Here is an 18,674-nt window from a genome sequence, read left to right on the forward strand (position 1 = left end):
GAAAAAAATTTTTAACCGCGAAATTGCGCGAAAAAGAAGGGCACTGCCCACTTAGCACTTTGTTACTATGGTAACGAGCACAAAATGGCTGCTCAGTCCTATGAAGAAATGTTCTCTTATCTCAGAGAGACTTTCTCTCCAGAGAACAGGAAGCCAATGGTCGAGACTAATGTTCCTCAGCTAGTACTATTTGCTGAGCACATATTAAAGGTAAGAGACTGGAGGAAAGAACTCTTCACTTTTGCTTCTCCTAGGATGATAATGTTGATCTGGCCATGGAGTGTATTGATTTCTATTTCTCTCTCAATCCTCCAGCGAACCAGTTCCTCATAAGAGCTCACGTCTGTCGTGGAATGTGTCTCTCCAGGAGAGAGGTACAGTTTGAGAGTAGGCATTATGTTAACAGTTCAGTATGTATTGAATTGCAAATTTTTGCATAATTATTATAATAATGGTTCAATTTTTTCAAGATACATGTGATTATTCCCATTTCTTTATATCGATAGGGAAGGGAGCAAGAAAGTCTTCGCTGCTTTAGCAAAGCAGTTGGTTTAGCAAAGAAGTCGCCATGGTATATACATGTACATGTATTTATAATCTTATCTCTCCCCCTCCCCCTCTCTCTCTCTATTTCTTCCTCAGTTATCATTTCATGGTATACAATATATCAGTGTGTCTGTGGAAGGTTATAAGAGGAGGAGGAGCAATGGGTATATCATCACCTCAGGTCTACACAGCAACACTACAGACTGTAGTGAAGGCACTAGATGAGTGCAATAATGATGATTATAAATGGAGACTCACCCTTTTGCTGTAAGAATCTCTATGTTCATCATCATCTTTCTCTCTCTTCACTTTCTTTTGCAGTTGTTTGGCTCATTCCCAGTTACCTCATCAGTTAGAGGAAGCAGGGAAGACAAGTCTGACTATACTCAAACTTGTTCGTGTTCATCTTCCTTCACTTTTATTCCAAACATACAAGCAACTCGTTAGTATTAGGAGTACATGTACCTCATATTTTATAAAGAAAACTACTGCTTTGTGCCCTACAATATCTTGTAATTTTTAGCTCATGCAATAAATAAATGATAATTTGTATTTGATTTTAGTGCAATTAATTCATATTACTGTTAGGTAACATGGGGCTTGATCTCTGAAGGTAAGGACAAAGACATCAAGGCTTACCCAGAACTATCGGTCCTTGTTAGAATATGGAAGATAAAAAGGTAGAAAAATATCATTAAAATGCCCATCAGTACATTGGTCCTCTCACAGCTCAGCTCAGTCAACTGTACCTGATTATGAGTCTCGACTTAGCAAACTATTACTGACCATCACCAAGGGGGACAGCCCAGGTAAGAAACCCTCTCCTCCAGTATCACGTGAGGCTCTGGATCCAGTACTGCTTGAGCTGGGAGAGACCTGTCTTCAGTATAACTGTCTCTCAGTCGCTGAGCAGTGTCTTAAAATGATACATGTCACAACTAAGAACAAGGTACATGTGTAACATTATTATCATACAAACCAGAAAGTAGAGTATAACTAATGATATACTTTATTCTCATGCATAGGACCTCTGTCTTAGGAAGAAGTTATTAGAAGCTCAGTTGTCACTTAGTTCGACTAGTTCTGATCTCTACTGTCCCTCAAATGTGCAGGTAATATCAACAACCTAACAATGAATGAGTGATCTATAATGTTGCTACTTGTAATCTCCAGACAAGAAGTGAGGCCATTAAAGCATATGAGCTGGTATTGAATGAACTGATTAGCATTGAGCCTGTTAATGGATCACTGATTGAAGTACATCCTGAGAGAAAGGGAAGAGAGAGAGAGGGGGGAAATCACTGAATACAAGTATTAATTGCTTTGTTTTTATAGGAAACTTGTGTTCAGTTGTGGAACTTTTGTCTTCCGTTACTTCAACCCTCACTCCGCTCATCTCTCCTCAAACCACTCACCATGCTCAGCACTGCCTTAGAAAAGATTGAAAGGTACTCTCACTACAATTATTTATTTGTTTATTTATTATTTTTGTGTAGTTTATTGAGGGGCCTAAGAGTGATGGTTCACGTTGAATTGATAAAGATCAATACTGACTCTGATGACATCAAGACATCAATGAAACACATTGACTCAGTAAGCATCAAATACTACCTTAGGCTTTATTATACAGATCTAATGAGGCCATTATTTACAAGTATACATGTGTTCACTCCATAGGCTAAACTCCTTGATATTGAAGGATACTATACTGAACATTTGCAATGGCTCCAGCATAGACTAAAGCTAAGATCAGACATTCACAGTGTACCTAGTGACCCATTGGACCAAGCTATACAGAAACTAGAGCAAGTGAGTGAGACTATGCAATGTACATGTACATGCATCACTGATCTATCAAATGGGTATATGTGAAGTATTATGTGTATTTTTTAGCTAAAATCTTGTGATTTGGTTGGTTATTCATCATGCGAGCCTATACTAGTGAGTATTGGTGATCTATTGACTGGTGGCTCATTCTCAACACTGTTAAACACTGCACTTACCACTGACAGTAAGAATATACATGTTACTGCTATTATACTGTGTGTGTGTGTGTGTTTGTTTATAATTGTAGAGTATGAAAAGGCCAAGTTTTTTAAGGACAATGTCAGTATTGATACTGAAGACCATGAAACTGATAAAACAAGGTGATTACTGACACATATAAACCAATATGTACTTTTGTTTCTCTTTTATTTTCTTTTTATTCTTAATTCTAAGGTGTTGGCTCTGGTCTGAATTGGCTACTCTCTCAAGAAAGATAGGCCTCTGGGATATCTGCCATTTCTCTTCACTTTACTGTCTCAAATATGATGACCAAAGATGGAAGTACACTCCAACACATCAGGGTACAAAAATTAAAGAGATTGATAATTTATTATTATCATCATTTTGTTGCAGTTCCAGTAAAGAAGAGTAAGGAATCCCGTAAGAAGCTAACCATAAGCTCCTCGATATCAAGCAGCACTCCTGAGCATGTTGTACCCTCCAGTGATAGCCTATTGTCACTGCCATACTCTACACCATCTCCTGTGTCAAAGCAAAAGGAACTCCTACTAATGATAGGACAGATATACTGCATACATGGAGAGGTGGGGGAGGGAGAGGAGGGGAGAAGGAGGGATTACATTGTTGTAGAACCTTAGATTGATAATGTGATTTTTCCTATTGCATGTACATTACTATGCAGGTGTTAGTAAATACTCTGCAGAATGAAGGACTGGGATTAGGTGAAACACCAACTAATGCAGAGCCAGAGACAACAGATGAATGGGAGGCATACATGTATGATGAAATTGCAATACTCTTTATTTTTATTTCTCTGCAGTAATTGGATCAGTTCATTGAAGAATGATGCTCACAATAGTTTCTTAAGAGGAGCTGAAATAGGGAGCATTGTCCAAGAGAATTGGTTGACTTATAACAGTGGAGTCTACCTCTGGAACTATCATAAGAATCACCTTAGTAAAGGAACTAAATCTGCAGCCATTGATCTTGTGAATGTGTTTAAGAAACTCTTTCAGTTATTGGAGGGGAACCAGTAAGTCAGTTTTTGCACTATTGAATGTCTTGCAATTAATGTATATGTACTTATGACACATCAGATTATTATAAGTGTTTATTTGTATATTTGCTGTGTTTTTATTCTCTCTATATTTCCAGGGATGCTGTTACCCTAGCCTGTCACATTGGTACCGTCCTAGTCAATGGGTTGGTTGCAAAATGGCTGCCACAACCAACTCCAAGAACAGGAAGGACAGGCAGTAGTATGTCGAAGAGAGGTGATTGTGTTGTACATAATGATAATTGACCACTCACTCTACCTTCCTGTCTTCCCTTTCTGTCTTTTCTTCCAATTTTATCTCTTCTTTCCCTTTTCTCTTTTTCTTTTCAGGTGGTGGTGGTAGAGGTAGTTCAAGAGGTAAGAAGAAAGACGTGGTCGGTTCTGTTGATGCTGATGCCAGTAATGACCTCAAAGAAGCAATTGCTGTAAGTTCCCTAGCTCCTTAACATTTACTTCTAATGGAGTTACTTTCTCTCCTCCTTTACTTCTAATGTACACAGGTCTGTGATTCTTTATTCCCACTGATCAATAAAGATGTACATATCTCTGTCTATTGTCCTCTTCTAAAGGCCTGGGTACAGGCCAAGTTCATGTATCAGTCAGTGATACCAGCAACTGCCCTAGTTCCCTTTGACATTGAGGTAATGGACATGCAGTACTGTATGTGCTATGATCATGCATTTTGAAATCTTATTTTGCCATAAACCACTGGTTATAATAGTCCATGCTTTTTAGTTTTCATTTTGCATTTATATACACTATACAGCACATTGTATGTAAGATTACTGGTATGACATTACTGATATTAGTTTCTATTAATTTTTATGTATGTATTGTACAGAGTACTAAATCAAACTGTCAGGCTATTGTGGGTGTAGAGATGTACCGTTTGATGTCACAGTATTCATTCTATGAGTTTCCCAATCCTCCTTCATTTGATGATGTGGAGAAGTACATTACACAGTCAGCGTGGAGCGATCCTTCTCTTCCTACTGAACTCTTCACTGAGCTGTCATTATCAGCATCAGTCTATCAGTATCCTGATGTAGTGAGCTCTTTTTTATATTTTAAAATAGAGTAATTCTGTCATGTTATATGCATGTTAAGCAGGGTTTCTCACAAAGCATGCTAAGTGAGCTAAACAGCATGAGCTTCATGAGCTGACAAGCACTACAATACAGTACATGGAATTCGGAGCAACTTTAAAAATTCATTAAAAATCCAAATTTGATTGAAATCAGTTGAAACTTGATATATAGCATAAGAACATGTATATGTATCAGAAAATATTATAAAAATTGAGAATTCTCTCCTAGTCATTTTTGACGAAATTTGCCCAATGACCAAAGGCTATAGCCTTTGGTCATTGGCATAGCCTTTGGTCATTGGCCTGATTTTTGAGCAACTTTAAAAAATTCATTAAAAATCCAATCTTGATCGGAATCAGCTAAAACTTGATACACAGCATAAGAACATGTATATGCATCAGAAAAGATTATTAAAATTGAGAATTCTCTCGTAGCCATTTTTGACAAAATTTGCCCAGTGACCAAAGGCTATAGCCTTTGGCCATTGGCCTGATTTTTGAGCAACTTAAAAAAATTCATAAAAAATCTAAATTTGATCAGAATTAGCTGAAACTTGATATACAGCATAAGAACATGTACAATGTATATGTATCTTTTAAAAAAAATTTTTGCTGTATTTACATAATTTTGGTCTATTCGGTACTGTAGGTGAGGAGTTGCTGTCAAAAAGCTCTACAGTTGGATGGCAACAAGTAATTAAACTAACACACACAACATCATACAAACTCTTCTTATTTTCTCTCTCTCTCTCTCTTTATTGTTTAGATTATTACTATCGACTGCTAGTTGTCTGTTGGGCCAGTTTACTAACAATGATCCACTAGCTGCACTTGAATACTACAGGAAGAGCTCAAGGTATTAAAATGAGGTCCTTTAATAAAGAAAGGCTCTCAATACTTGTATGGTCACTCCAGGTTTGCCGCTGAGGTCAGTAGCTATGAAAAGGTCATTCACGCCATTCGCTCCTCGTGGAACACCTGTCTCTCCCTTATCCTTCAAGAGAAGACGAGGGGACCACTAATGGAGCCTTATAAGGACATGCTCGCTGATGTGATGAAACTAGCAGGAAGGAGGGTGGAGGTAACATACAGTAGTTAATATTATGTACAGTACATTAATTATCCTCCCTCTCTCTCTTTCTCTCTTTAGACTGCAGTCCCAATGAGTGAATCAGATATTAAACTGGTGTCTGATGTGTACCTGGTAATATTCCAAGTATATACTGACAGGGTACATTATAGTAGCTACAGTATACCACTGTGCTATTTTTAGCTTTTTTTTGATGGTGTAATCATGCTTTTTTATTTATAGAATGCGTGGGCGGAAGGACTTGAAACGCTAGAATCAGCTCTTCGGGTCAGCCCCAAGTCTTTTCATCAGTGAGTGGTGGTTTGGGTTAAAGTGGGTGTGGTCACTCTAATTTCTAATTATAAGGATTCTAATGAAATTTAAGATATTATTTAAGAGTCGATTGGGTGGAGCTGTTGATGGTGAGATGCTCCGATACCAAGAGGAGTTGGGGGCGGAGTCAGAAGAAGACCTCTCGGGACTATGGTTTGAGATTGGACTCAACTCTAAAGGAGAGAAACAGAAAGAATGTTACGAGAAAGCAATTGAACTTGTGGGTATAGGCATACAAGCAAGAGTGGATAATTTTTAAATTTAAATTTCAAAAATTAACCTTCAAATCTTTAAACAATCAGCTAACTTACATGTATACATCTACAGTATATTTAAATTTTTTTATTCATGTAGTTCAAAGAAGATGGAGATATGATGCTAAAGCTACAGTACATAATGGAGCTCTCCCGCTGGCTCTATCACAATGGCTACCAATACAAAGATATATTGTCTCAATTATCAATAGGGATTGAGCTATGTCCTACTAATAGCATTCAAGGACTTGATACATTGCTTCAGTTGTATGTAATGTCCAGTCAATGCGGGTCTGGAGATCAGTTGGGGTATTGTCTTAAGGCTACTGCCTGTGTATTGAAGATGATGAAGGTACTGTGTAACATGTACTTGTATTAATGTACAGTGTATGTGTATTATAATTGTACTAATGCAGGACATTTCTGTCCTTCCAAAAATTTTTGATATAGAAATATAAGAAAGTAATTTACAATCCACTGATTGATGACTGCTGTTTTTATATACACATTTCATGTGTATTATAATTGTACTAATGCAGGACATTTCTGTCCTTCCAAAAATTTTATTAAGATGTATAATATAATTTTAATTTACAATGCATTGATTGATGACTGCTGTTTTTATATACACATTACTGGTATTGTCTTAAGGCTACTGCCTGTGTATTGAAGATAATGAAGGTACTGTGTACATGTATTTGTATTAATGTACAGTGTATGTGTATTATATTTGTACTAATCAGGACATTTCTGTCCTTCCAAAAATTTTATATAATATAATTTTAATTTACAATGCATTGATTGATGACTGCTGTCTTTATGTGCACATTACTGGTTCATATCATCGTGGGTTGTCTGCTCCAGGATGTGGATCATGTACTTATAAAAATTTTGTGGTTTAATAACTTGTACTTATATAATGTGGTCATAAATATACAATTGTACAGTATACTAGTTACATTTATACACAATACATGTATGTAATAGTTTTAATGATTGTGTGTTTTATTTTTTGTTCTTTTCTGTAGGAGATAGCAAGCTATCAGAAGATGGAGGAATGGAGCAACATAAACTTATCCGATGATGTATGTAATGTCTGTGGACTTAATGCACTTTCTTAATTCCCTGCCATTTTATTTGTACAATATTTACTCTTTCTATTTTGTACCCTCTTCCTCCTTATAGATGATATCTCACATCAGTAAAGGAACCAAAGATGACATACCATCCATCAATACCATCCTTAGACCAGTAATTATAATGATGATACTTTTTATACATGATATTTTTCCTGTTAGTTGCTGACTGTCCATTACTTGAATGTGTTGCTGGAGACATTGCTATTTCATTCGCTTCATCTCCTAACGTTTCCAGTACTTCAACTTCTCATCCTAATATCAAGACACATCATCGGCAGTCAAACACTCCACCAGTTGTATTCATTGAAGTAAATTTACATGAAGGAGAGGAGGAGAAGGAGAGAGTGGGAAAAAGATACAGAGGAGTTTAATTTTAAAGGGAAAATATGCAGTTTAATTTGGTGATATTTATTTTTGTTATTCTTTTAGGATGAATACAATATGTCAAGACTTAAGAATGACTCCTTCTCCTTCGATTGATTTTTCTCTTAACTCTAATGACATTGTAGAGTAAGCATATACTTTCCTTTTCATTTTTGACAAATTTGGCCAAAGAACATATAAGAAAATAAGGATTTAGTTTCTCTCTGTCTCTCATTAGGTGTAGATGTGACTCATTGAGTGTTGAGAAGTTTGTTAGTGACTGCATTAGTGATAGGGTTTGTGTGTGGGAGGTACTAACAAAGATGGCGTTTATCATGCTAGAACAAGTTAGCAAAAACCTGCTGATTCACATCAATTATATGTAACGTGTACATTGATTGCTGTATAGGGTTTGTATCAAAATGCTAGAGAGCTTTTAAGTGAAGCTAAGGCTGCCTGTGAAGTAAGGAAAAGAAGACAGGAACACTTTTCTACCTCCTCTCTCTCTCTCTCTCTCTCTCTCTCTCTCTCTCTCTCTCTCTCTCTCTCTCTCTCTCTCTCTCTCCAATTTTCATTAATTAATAGTTAACTGGTGATTCTTCAACACTAGCTCAAGTGTTGCTAGGAGAAGCTAAGCTACTTGTATTTGAGAGGAACTATGATGGAGCCATTGAGAAACTAATGGAAGGACAAGTGATTGATACCTCATAGTGTATCATTCATTATAAATACACACACACATTCACAAATGCAGGCATTGTCATCCATTTACAGTGTGTGGTTGGAACTGATAGACTCCTTTTGGGAGATATTGTTGAGAGAAGGAGAAGAAGATGAAGATAGTTTAAGATTAATACTCAACAAAGCAATGTCTGTAGCTGAGAGTGTACTGAGAGAAGAGCCATTGAAAATAATCACTTCTCTACTACAAATGAGGTACAGTATGGTACATATACTGGATTGAGTGGGTATTCATTATTGTAGGCTTGAGGCATTGAAAGAAAAAAGGAACATGGTAAGTGTTTAATGTATAGAGAAGCAACTGAATTAAATCCTAATTATGCCATATGTATTTTAATGCTAATTTTACAGTGAAGTTTATATGTTTTATACTGCATGTACATGTACATTTTATAGGACAATATCCAGTCAAATGTTAACACACTGATAGAGTGTGGCTGTGTGGGTACTGCCATTGAATGTTTATTGTTACTGAGTAGAAGAAGATTTAGAAGAAGAGGGAAAAAGGAAAGAGGTGATAATGTAATGGAGTCATTATCATTAGCAAGACAGACGGTACAGATACTTCAGGATTGGCATAAAGAAGTAGTCTCACTCACTAGTCCTAACACTGTGAGTTCCTTCCTTGTATGCTATGATGTCGTTTGATGTCATTTGACGTCACAGGGCGTTATTTTACCAACTCAGCAGAAAATGATTGAAGCTCAGATTATTTTGGCCGAACTGTTACTCTCGGTTGTCATGGAGACAGCAGAAAGGAAGAACAAGTATAAGGTATCAACGTTGCAAAAGAGCAGCATAGAGAAGGTACAGTAGGGGAATGGTTGCTTTTACCTTTTAACAAGTATCAATATTGTTTTAATTCTATATCATAGTTGATTGATAATTTTGTACACGTTCCATCACCATTGAGTGAGGAGGAGGAGTTATGGGAGGAGACTATTAGGTAATACATTTGCTATAATTGATTCTTTAATCATTTTATTTCTATACACTGCATGATTAGGTTAGCAACAAGTGAAGGATTATCACTGTTAATAGATACATACACTCAATGTGATCAATATTATCAAGTGAAGGTAGAATAGTATGGCAAAAACCTATACGTGTACATGTATCTGCTAATAGTGTTTGAGTCTTGTTGGATTATTTTTGGCTGAAGTGTCAAATGAAGTCTGTCCTGATGTACTGGAGTCATGGCTGACCTCACTACCTCCTAATGCACTGGGAAAGGAGAAGTCAAACCTCATGAGTTCATTGTCACTAGTCATGAGACAAGAAGAAGCTACTGATGCTAATGTAATCATTAGCAATGAAATGTATTCTATGTCTTCAGAATATTGCTATAGATTTATGCACTAATTTGTTGTCTTTAAATCCTTGTGTTACTAATTTTATGCAGAAGAAAGAAAGTGTATCATTGATCAGACTCTCTTGGGCTGGTGAGTGTCTTATATCTACAATCATTAAAGGACTCAAGACACAGAAACTGGTTAGTCAGTATAATGGCAGTTACATGCTCATTGGGTATACATGTACATTGTATGTCATGTAGTCCTGAAGGTCAAATCTTGCTTTGATAATTTTTAGTTAATTTATGCATTGCATTTCCTTGCTGTTCTTTTATTATTTTTCATAGGACATTGTTCAGCACTCTGCTCTTAAGTTGGTTGAGTTGTATGGTCTCTTTGATCCGGGGCTGGCATCAGCTTATCTGGCACTATACCAAGTACAAGACTGTCCATGTGCAAATTCTAGTGTATTTTTATTGTGTATATGGTTTTATGTACAATGCATTACTGTGTCTTTTCTCTTTTTATCTCTCTATTTTCTCTTTCTCTCTAGAGTTGTTCAGTTTCTCTTTCTTTGTCACATCTTCTTGAGAAATGTCTCCCATATCCTGAGCAATGCCAACTGAGCACACTCCTACGCCAGCTTCACGTCCTTCCCAAGCACCTTCCCTCATACTCTGTCACTTTGAAAACACTGCAACAAAATTATGAGGTACATGTAACTTATACATGTATAAGTAAATTTTTAATTTTGCAGTCTTGGAGGAGACTGGCAGTTAGTGAGACTCATCTGGAGCTGCTCAAATCATTTCATTGTGACACAAGATTCATCATATTGCACCACTCACCAGACTGGTCAGTTAAAAGCAATGTCATGCAGTTTATCTTATTGCAATTGTATTTCTCTGTCTCTCTCTTTCTTAGTAAATACTTATATTCTTCATACATGATTCCACCACAGCCGCCTCCACCAGCTCCTAAAAGAGGACAAGCACCAGTTGAATATGGTACGAGTACAGCTGCTATTTTTTTAATTTAAAAATTCTTCGCTTAAAGAACCTTTGATTTCTGCAATTGGTCGCTCTACTGTTTCATCTAACGACCTCTCCTCCTTGAAACAGTTACTCAAAGAGTACAAGACTGATGTTGCTCGCTCACGTCGCTGTAATATTAATGTAAGAGGAAGACAAGAAAGGAGAGGGAGCTTTGCTGTTTTTTTTATTTTTAAATGTAGCTTGAAGAATCACTTCAGATGCAGTTTGAAGGAATAATGGCTGCCTTGGAAGCTTACATTAGTCAAAGTGTAGCTCACCTTATGCCAGCTATAGAGTAATTTGTGATAAGATGTTGTATTGTTTATAATTTGTGTTTTATAGGAAAGATAATAGCAAGGAATTGACTTTAGTTTTGTTGGTTGACTCTCATTTGGCTCATTTTCCGATCGAGGCACTCAGTTTTTTTAATAAAATGAATATCAAAGCTCTCTCAAGAGATTTCTCGTTGCAAATGCTCCATAACAGGCTAAAAGGAATTGTAGCCGAGCAAGAAGGTTAGTAAAAAAAGCCAGAAATAGAAAAAAAACAAGGTAAAAAAAAAAAGAAAAAAGATGATAAGTAATTGGGCCTGTCCGGGAGTCGAACCCGGGACCTCTCGCACCCGAAGCGAGAATCATACCACTAGACCAACAGGCCGACATCAAGTAGTTGGGAGCAAATTTTACAAATTTTTCCTGTAGCCCCTGAAGACGACAAAAAGAAGCCAAATGTAGAGAAATATCAGCTCCAGCCATTGTCTTACATGGGAAACATTGCTAACTTTAGATGTAAGTGATATTTTAATGAATGCGTGAGCATATTTTGTGATTTATCACTCTAGATATCATTGATCCGCGAAATGATTTGGATCAGTCTGGAGAAACAGCTCAAAATGTGAAATCGATAATCAGTGAGTATGTAAAACTGACCGGGAAATGGACCGGAGTCTATGGAATGGATCATGCATTAAGGTATCAAAACATAGCTTACTAAAAGATCTTAGTGTCTCCTTTGTTTATAGTCATGGAGAATGGTCTCCTGTTTTTCTTAATGCAAGTGGACTTCTTCTCCTTTCCTCTGAAAAGATCCTCAATCATTATCCACCTTCATTACTCTCACCTCTTAATCTTACTGGTACATAATTATGTTAAATTCCTCTTGCAATCATCACTAACTCTCCTTTATATATACAATAATGAATACAATAATGTATAGGTATTGGATTTGTTGCTATTGTTGATCAGTTAAGCTCAACTGCTAGCTTTCAAATACAATCAAAACTTGACTCAGAAAAAAGGTACACAACTTGAAATAAATATTGCCATGTTGTGGCAATAAATCATCTACTGATGTTGCCTACTGCCATTAGTTGATTAGTACTTACCATTGCATGCTGAAAACTACTACTTTTATTTCATTTTTTGCAGTTCTAGTGTAAAAGAGTTGGAAGAGCCGGATGTTTTAGTTAAATTATTATCAATTGCTGGAAGCAACTGCATATATTGTCACCAGTGGAAGGAAGGGGCTCAGAAAGGGATTGATAGATTTAAAACATTATTAAAAGGTGAAGAGTGTAATAATGCTACATTTTATGCATTTTTATAGATGTTTTATCAAAGCCCATTATGACTGGACAGATACATTTGCATTGTAATGCTCTTTCCAATGAGAATATGGCAGAGTCTGCTGGCACAGAAGAGCTAGGAGCCACAATGGATAGTACAGGATACAACTCTTTCAATGGAGTAGTCTACGGTTTACCAAATATCACTTTCATTGCTGAAATGAACCCATAAACAATGCAGAATATCACTTTAATAATGTGCATGATCAAAAACATTACAATGTAATTAGGAATTCGGATGAATACACGGAGATTTTAATGTTAACTTTTAGTTTTACGGAAGAGTTCGGTAATACACGGATTACCTTAAAATTACAGGCGGTGATTCAAAATGATGGAAGTAGATGTCAGTTTTTGTTCTTACAATAGCGTGGCTAGCTCCTCTGGAGGAGAATTGGAAAGTGATTTGGGGCGGGAGGCACTCAGAGAAATATGCTGCAGTAGCCTATCAAGGATATTAGATCTCCCAGACAACAAGTTAGAGATACTATTGGGGGAGGAAGACGAGGATGATGGTGAACATGGAAACAGTGCCACGAACAATGTTGCCAAGTGAGGAAAGGGAAAAGGAGCATTTTTGTGTATTAATTTATATATTTACAAAAAATTCTCTTCAAAAAGCTGTGCTTAATAATTTTAAATTTTTATAATAATCATTAATAACTACAGTATTTCACATTCTGTTTCATTTCATTTATTTGTTTATTATTTAGAAATATTGCCCACAAGTTGAAGGCACTCTCTCACAGGCTACGCTTCGATGATCACCACAGCAGCAGCAGCAAAAATGCCATGGAAACAACAGGTGTGGCATAATGCTCATTTAGTTTATTGTAGTTCTAATTTGTAATATAAAAACAAAGGGTTGTAGCTTTGATAATGAAATACTATTAATAGAATAAAGGGTTGATACTATTAATATATATAAGATATGATATCGTGAAGTATCGTAATGTATATCATATTTCGTTATTTAACTGGATTATTATCATGTGTAGGTGCATCTTCTTTCCCAACACTACAGTTTGGCACTTCTATTGATGTGCCTGGCCAAGATGTACTGGTGAAGCTAATGGCTCACATTGAGATGTTCTGCAACGAAGAAGGAATCTTTCGTAAGTCTGGGAGTCACTCAAGAATTGAGCAGATGATCGCTGATTTGGGATCTCTCCCGTTTGAGTCCGTAGCATCAAACCCTTCATATTCTCTGCCTGATTTCTCTTCGGTTCTTAAACATTATTTTAAAGAGCTACCAGAGCCTCTTCTTTTAAGAAAACACTTGGAAGCATATCGCCAAGCATCAGGTATCTAAGAAAAATTACATATAACTATTGTTTTTTAGTCAGTATATATTATTATCCTTATGACTGTCTGTTACCATATTCATCTGTCTACATACTGTGTTTGTTATGTAGATATGGATGATGAGAAAAGGATGCTTTGTCTTCAGTTGTTGATGCTCCTATTACCACCCACACATCACATTGTATTGACCCATTTGTTGCACTTGCTCTCTATTGTGTCACATTCTGAGACCAGTCTTATGACACCTCATAATCTGGCTGTTGTTTTTGGGCCTACTCTCTTTCTACATAAGACACTGGTATGTCATATATGTTATGTCTCTATTTATTTTTTTATATTTACTGAACTTTATCCCCTCTTGATTTCTCTATTCTCTCAGGATGATGTAATGGGGGAAGTCTTACCTAAAGTCACGTCACTTCTTGAGTACATGATAATCCACAATGTTGAGATTTTTGAAGTATAAGCCATATCATTTACAAATAAATAGATTCTAATATGTTAATTGTACACATAGATACCAGTTGAGGTTAGACTGGTTGCTGAGAAGTACATGAAAAGAAGAGAGATCAGTGAAGTAAGTTAGTCATTGATACACTATACAGTTTACAGACTCAGCTATAAGACCAATCTAACATTAGCTAATATACCTTAAATGCACTAGATTAGAGCACATAAAATGTGCTTAATCCATGATTTTTGCTTATTTTTCATTCATCAATATCTCATAAGTAATTATTATTATTGTACATTTACTCAATAGGATACATCAGCAATACCAGTGGACATATATTCTAGTGCATGTAAGAAGACCTGCAGTACGAGTGAGTTTCACGAACAAGGAAGAGATAATGCTGTAGCTGAGCTTGCTTCTCTCTATGAGTATGTGAAAAAGATGCCTGATGGCCCTCAGAAGCAAATGTTCCTCAAAAAGGTGAGTGTGTAAATTGATGCAAATAGCAAGAAATGGGCTACATTATGATAATAATGACAATTAGTTTGAGACTGGTTCAAAGATGGCAGGCACTCCTCCGCCTTACGTAAAATCAAAAAAGACAAAGGTATAGGATCAACCCAGCTATGCTATACTGAAGTTAATGTATTTGTTATTTCTTAATAGGAGAATAAAGCTACTCCTAAGCTTCCTAAAGTAACGAATCCATTATGAGTTGTGTTACTAAGTATTATTTCTTATCTCTCCCTTTCCAAAGGCTGTAGGATCTCATCAAATCAATTCTACAGTGACACCGATGAGGCCTGTATTCAAGAAAGGCTTTCAGCTCCTTGTAAGTAATGTGCTTACTTCCAGAGTTTAGTGCTCATGCAGCTTTTGTCAGTGGATTGTTAATTTGCGGCCAAGAACCCTGTACAGGGAATTTTGGCAAAAAATTACAAGGAGAGAATTCTCCATTTTTATAATTTTTCCTGATACATACACATGTTTTTATGCTGCATATTAAGTTTGAACTGATTCCGATCAATTTTCAATTTTTTATGAATTTTTAAAGTTGCTCAAAAATCAGGCCAAAGTCCCTGTACTATAGTACAGGGACTTGAGCCAAATTTCGTCAAAATTGACTAGGAGAGAATTTTCTATTTTTATAACTTTTCCTGATACATATACATGTTCTTAAGTTGCATAGAAAGTTTGAGCTGATTCTGATCAAAATTGGATTTTTTACAAATTTTTAAAGTTACTCAAAAATCGGGCCAAAGTCCCTGTACTATAGTACATGGTCTCGAGCTAAATTTTGCCAAAAATGACTAGGAGAGAATTCTCCATTTTTATAACTTTCCTGATACATATACATGTTCTTAAGTTGCATAGAAAGTTTGAACTGATTCCAATTAAATTAGGATTTTTTATGAATTTTTAAAGTTGCTTCAAATGACATGTAGTGCTACTCAGCTCCTAAAGCTCATGCTGTTTAGCTCACTTAGCATGCTTTGTGGTAAACCCTGCTTACTTCAACCTCATTTGTATTCTCTCTAGGGCACTGAAGGAGGAGTTGCAGGAGAACTACCTCCAGTTCCATCTTATGCTACACCTCTTCGACCCACTGCCAATGTAAACATAACCTTTTAACATAATGTATTACATTCATTTATGTTTATAGTTAGTGCAATATGAAAGAATGGAGACTGATGTTTAAATGATCATTTCACACAGGTCCCTCTCTCCTTTCTCTCTCTCCCCCCTTCATTCCTCAATTAGACAAATCTTAATACATTACACTCACTTATTTTAATAGCATGCCTCACACACACACACACACTCTTGTAGACATCATTTTATTTTGCTTATAAAGCTCTATTATAAAATGAATGACAAACCATTAACTCTGCTTAAGCAAGTAGTGCAGGCAATCCTATTATTTTCTGTTAACAGAAGAGAGCACATGGTGCATTTTGTCATATGCACACCTTTTTATCTTCAAATTGCTTGTGCTATGACAACACTATACTAGGGTAGGTATCATGAAAGCAGTTTAATTGAATCAATTTATGTACATGATCTTGTATACTGACATGTACACTTTGAACTGAGCTCAATACCCAGTCATAATACTAAACAACTAACCCTGTTTAGTCTTGGAGAGCCAGACTAATTTCTAGTAGTCTCTATGCAAAACTTTAGGGTGGACATTTAATCTAATATTTGTCATTTGATGCTGTAACTAAAGTTTAATGTTACGTAACAAACAACACAATAAATAGTCTTGTGACCCTGCAGTCGCTAATTCAGTCTATTCAAGATTATGGAAACATTCACTTATCTTCTTTTTATTATTCTTGCCTGTTCTTATTGTCAGAAAGCTGAAGGAGGCCAAGGACTAATTTATTATGTTACTGCTACTGGTGCTGATTGTCCCCTGGTTCATCAACACTACTGTCAGTCACTCAGTGACTATGCTAATCAATCTCACTGGCCAACTGAATCCAACAATGTCACGTTTCTCTTCTTACCAGGAGAGCACAGCTTCAAGGACAAGTTTAAAATAAAAGGAGTGAGTTATGTGACTCTTAGAGGCATTGAGAGTCAGTTTCAATCTAGAGCAATGATAAACTGTGAAGAAGTTAAAATTACAAACATCACTACATTATACATTGAAAATCTTAAATTCAATTATTATCCCAATAGTATACTTCTTTACAAAGTAGATACAGCTCACCTTTTCAAAGTCTCTGCTCAATTCCTCAGTGTTATAGCAGGTTATTCTTTGAACATTCTCCAATCTGAATTTATAGCACATCACAGAAGTATGACATGGACTGCAATTATTGATGTTTCAGATATAATGAATGCAGTTGTATTAAAAGATACATTAATTTCAGGTGGAGATTGTTTAAGTGTCTTTACATACTCTGAGTGTTTCCATATGACAATCAATGATACTATCATGTCATGTAGTGCTGGAAATGGAATTTCAATTTTTAATACTTACGATAAAGAGTCAGATTATCCAGAAAGCACTGACATAATATTGAGTAACGTTACCAGCATCAGCAGAAATAGTTCTACTTCAATATATGTGGACCATCTCGGGAAAATAAAACTTATTGACATTCAAGTACTCTCTATACATAATATCATGTTAATATCTACTTTTGGCGAGATATCCTTGACAAGAGTATTCATCAGTAATGCCGAGGATGATTTGAGTATATTCACAAAAACAGGACAAATAGCCCTCACTGATGTCTCAGTGGCCAATTCAGGTGGATTGTACATAGACTATTGCTCTTCTTGCACTCTAACAAATGTCCATGTAAGCAACAGCAGTTATGGAATAATTGTTGAAAATACCAAAGAAGCCATTAGTCTTGTCAACTGTACAATAGCAAATAACAGAAACACTGGATTGCGAGTTAAAGGTCAGGCAAAACTTGCATTTCTGACTATTCCCAGTCATATTGTTAATAATACATCTCCAGGCAATGGAGGTGGGATTTGGATCAGTCAGGGTATCAGTATTTCATTCAGTACACAAGTGTACATAACTCATAATGTAGCCATGGGGGTTGGAGGTGCTATATATGCTTATGATGAAGGTTTTGAAGACATATATTTGTTTTGCACATTAAGATACTGGTATCGCAGTAATTCAACCTTTCACAATAATTATGGGAAGCTTGGTGGTAATAATATATATGGTGGTACATACTGGGATTGCTGTTACAGACCATTTGGTAGAGCTATAAAAGTTAAAGATTGCCCTCATCTAGCCAAATCTGAGAAAAAATTTAATAACCAAATGAAATGTCATGACAATATTCTCTTTCATACTTTTTCACCAAGTTTTTTCCAACCATCACTCATTGCATCCAACCCAATTGGAGTCTGCATCTGTCTTAATGATGGTACAACAAACTGCAATATTAGGGAAATTAACATAGAACTATATCCCAGTGAATCTGTTCATCTCTCATTAGCTACTGTTGGAGTGTGTGGTGGTTTCAGTCCTGGGGAACTAGTAACTAGTAAAGGTAACTATATTGATGTTCTATTGCAAGATACTAACCAAGAGACTAGTGGTAAACACTGTAAGAACTTTACGTATAAAATTGAACCACATAGTAATAACAAAACGGGATCATTCTTTTTACAATATAAAGAAAATCCTGGTAGAAGTTATCTTCAAGGTTCTTCTTTATTAATTAGCGTTAGTTTCTTGTCGTGCCCCCTTGGCCTTGTTCTATCAGAAAACAAATGTCAGTGTAGCAATGTCATTAGGAGTATTAATGGAACACAGTGTAGCATCCATTGGATGCCTCATCCCATTAGAAGATCAGGCAATAACTGGTTAAGCTATAATGAAGAG

General features: G+C 36.1%; 2 protein-coding genes, 1 long non-coding RNA gene and 1 other non-coding gene across 4 annotated transcripts; 2 read left to right on the forward strand and 2 right to left on the reverse strand.

Annotated features, from left to right (window-relative positions):
* The first annotated feature begins 1 nt into the window (after position 1).
* LOC105315422 (cilia- and flagella-associated protein 46-like) lies at positions 2-12,811 on the forward strand. Its single transcript, XM_011410077.2, has 57 exons — positions 2-210; positions 255-374; positions 507-571; positions 643-813; positions 868-988; positions 1,135-1,226; positions 1,276-1,495; positions 1,572-1,658; positions 1,720-1,803; positions 1,882-1,994; positions 2,043-2,139; positions 2,224-2,355; positions 2,440-2,557; positions 2,621-2,693; positions 2,767-2,894; positions 2,947-3,137; positions 3,236-3,330; positions 3,374-3,586; positions 3,709-3,827; positions 3,941-4,035; positions 4,111-4,251; positions 4,452-4,658; positions 5,347-5,390; positions 5,464-5,553; positions 5,613-5,778; positions 5,848-5,928; positions 6,010-6,077; positions 6,133-6,319; positions 6,454-6,705; positions 7,382-7,438; positions 7,539-7,604; positions 7,652-7,800; positions 7,922-8,002; positions 8,094-8,202; positions 8,265-8,318; positions 8,441-8,548; positions 8,610-8,791; positions 8,840-8,870; positions 8,993-9,208; positions 9,263-9,403; positions 9,472-9,542; positions 9,603-9,675; positions 9,725-9,895; positions 9,999-10,088; positions 10,236-10,325; positions 10,442-10,600; positions 10,646-10,743; positions 10,813-10,895; positions 10,945-11,063; positions 11,123-11,217; positions 11,265-11,437; positions 11,624-11,710; positions 11,764-11,893; positions 11,944-12,056; positions 12,138-12,219; positions 12,350-12,486; positions 12,528-12,811. Exons 1-57 carry the CDS (start codon positions 85-87, stop codon positions 12,716-12,718), a joined length of 6,852 nt encoding a protein of 2,283 aa, XP_011408379.2. The 5' UTR covers positions 2-84; the 3' UTR covers positions 12,719-12,811.
* On the reverse strand, positions 1,036-1,386 carry LOC109586970 (uncharacterized). The gene is made up of 2 exons (XR_002187329.1): positions 1,296-1,386; positions 1,036-1,200 (listed from the first exon to the last, which is right to left on the reverse strand). It is a non-coding gene; the product is annotated as an uncharacterized LOC109586970 (long non-coding RNA).
* Trnap-cgg (transfer RNA proline (anticodon CGG)) lies at positions 11,508-11,579 on the reverse strand. Its single transcript has one exon. It is a non-coding gene; the product is annotated as a tRNA-Pro (tRNA).
* A 40-nt stretch (positions 12,812-12,851) lies between the features above and the next one.
* LOC105315665 (rho GTPase-activating protein 19-like) lies at positions 12,852-16,173 on the forward strand. Its single transcript, XM_011410387.2, has 12 exons — positions 12,852-13,098; positions 13,260-13,351; positions 13,545-13,850; positions 13,962-14,149; positions 14,231-14,311; positions 14,369-14,428; positions 14,615-14,785; positions 14,850-14,912; positions 14,972-15,001; positions 15,063-15,137; positions 15,845-15,919; positions 15,969-16,173. The coding sequence occupies exons 1-12, from the start codon at positions 12,878-12,880 to the stop codon at positions 16,002-16,004; spliced, it is 1,398 nt and encodes a 465-aa protein (XP_011408689.1). The 5' UTR covers positions 12,852-12,877; the 3' UTR covers positions 16,005-16,173.
* The last annotated feature ends 2,501 nt before the right edge of the window (positions 16,174-18,674 follow it).

This window comes from Amphimedon queenslandica, unplaced genomic scaffold (genome assembly GCF_000090795.2).
Source record: "Amphimedon queenslandica unplaced genomic scaffold, v1.1 AMPQUscaffold_13513, whole genome shotgun sequence".
Lineage (NCBI taxonomy): Eukaryota > Metazoa > Porifera > Demospongiae > Haplosclerida > Niphatidae > Amphimedon > Amphimedon queenslandica.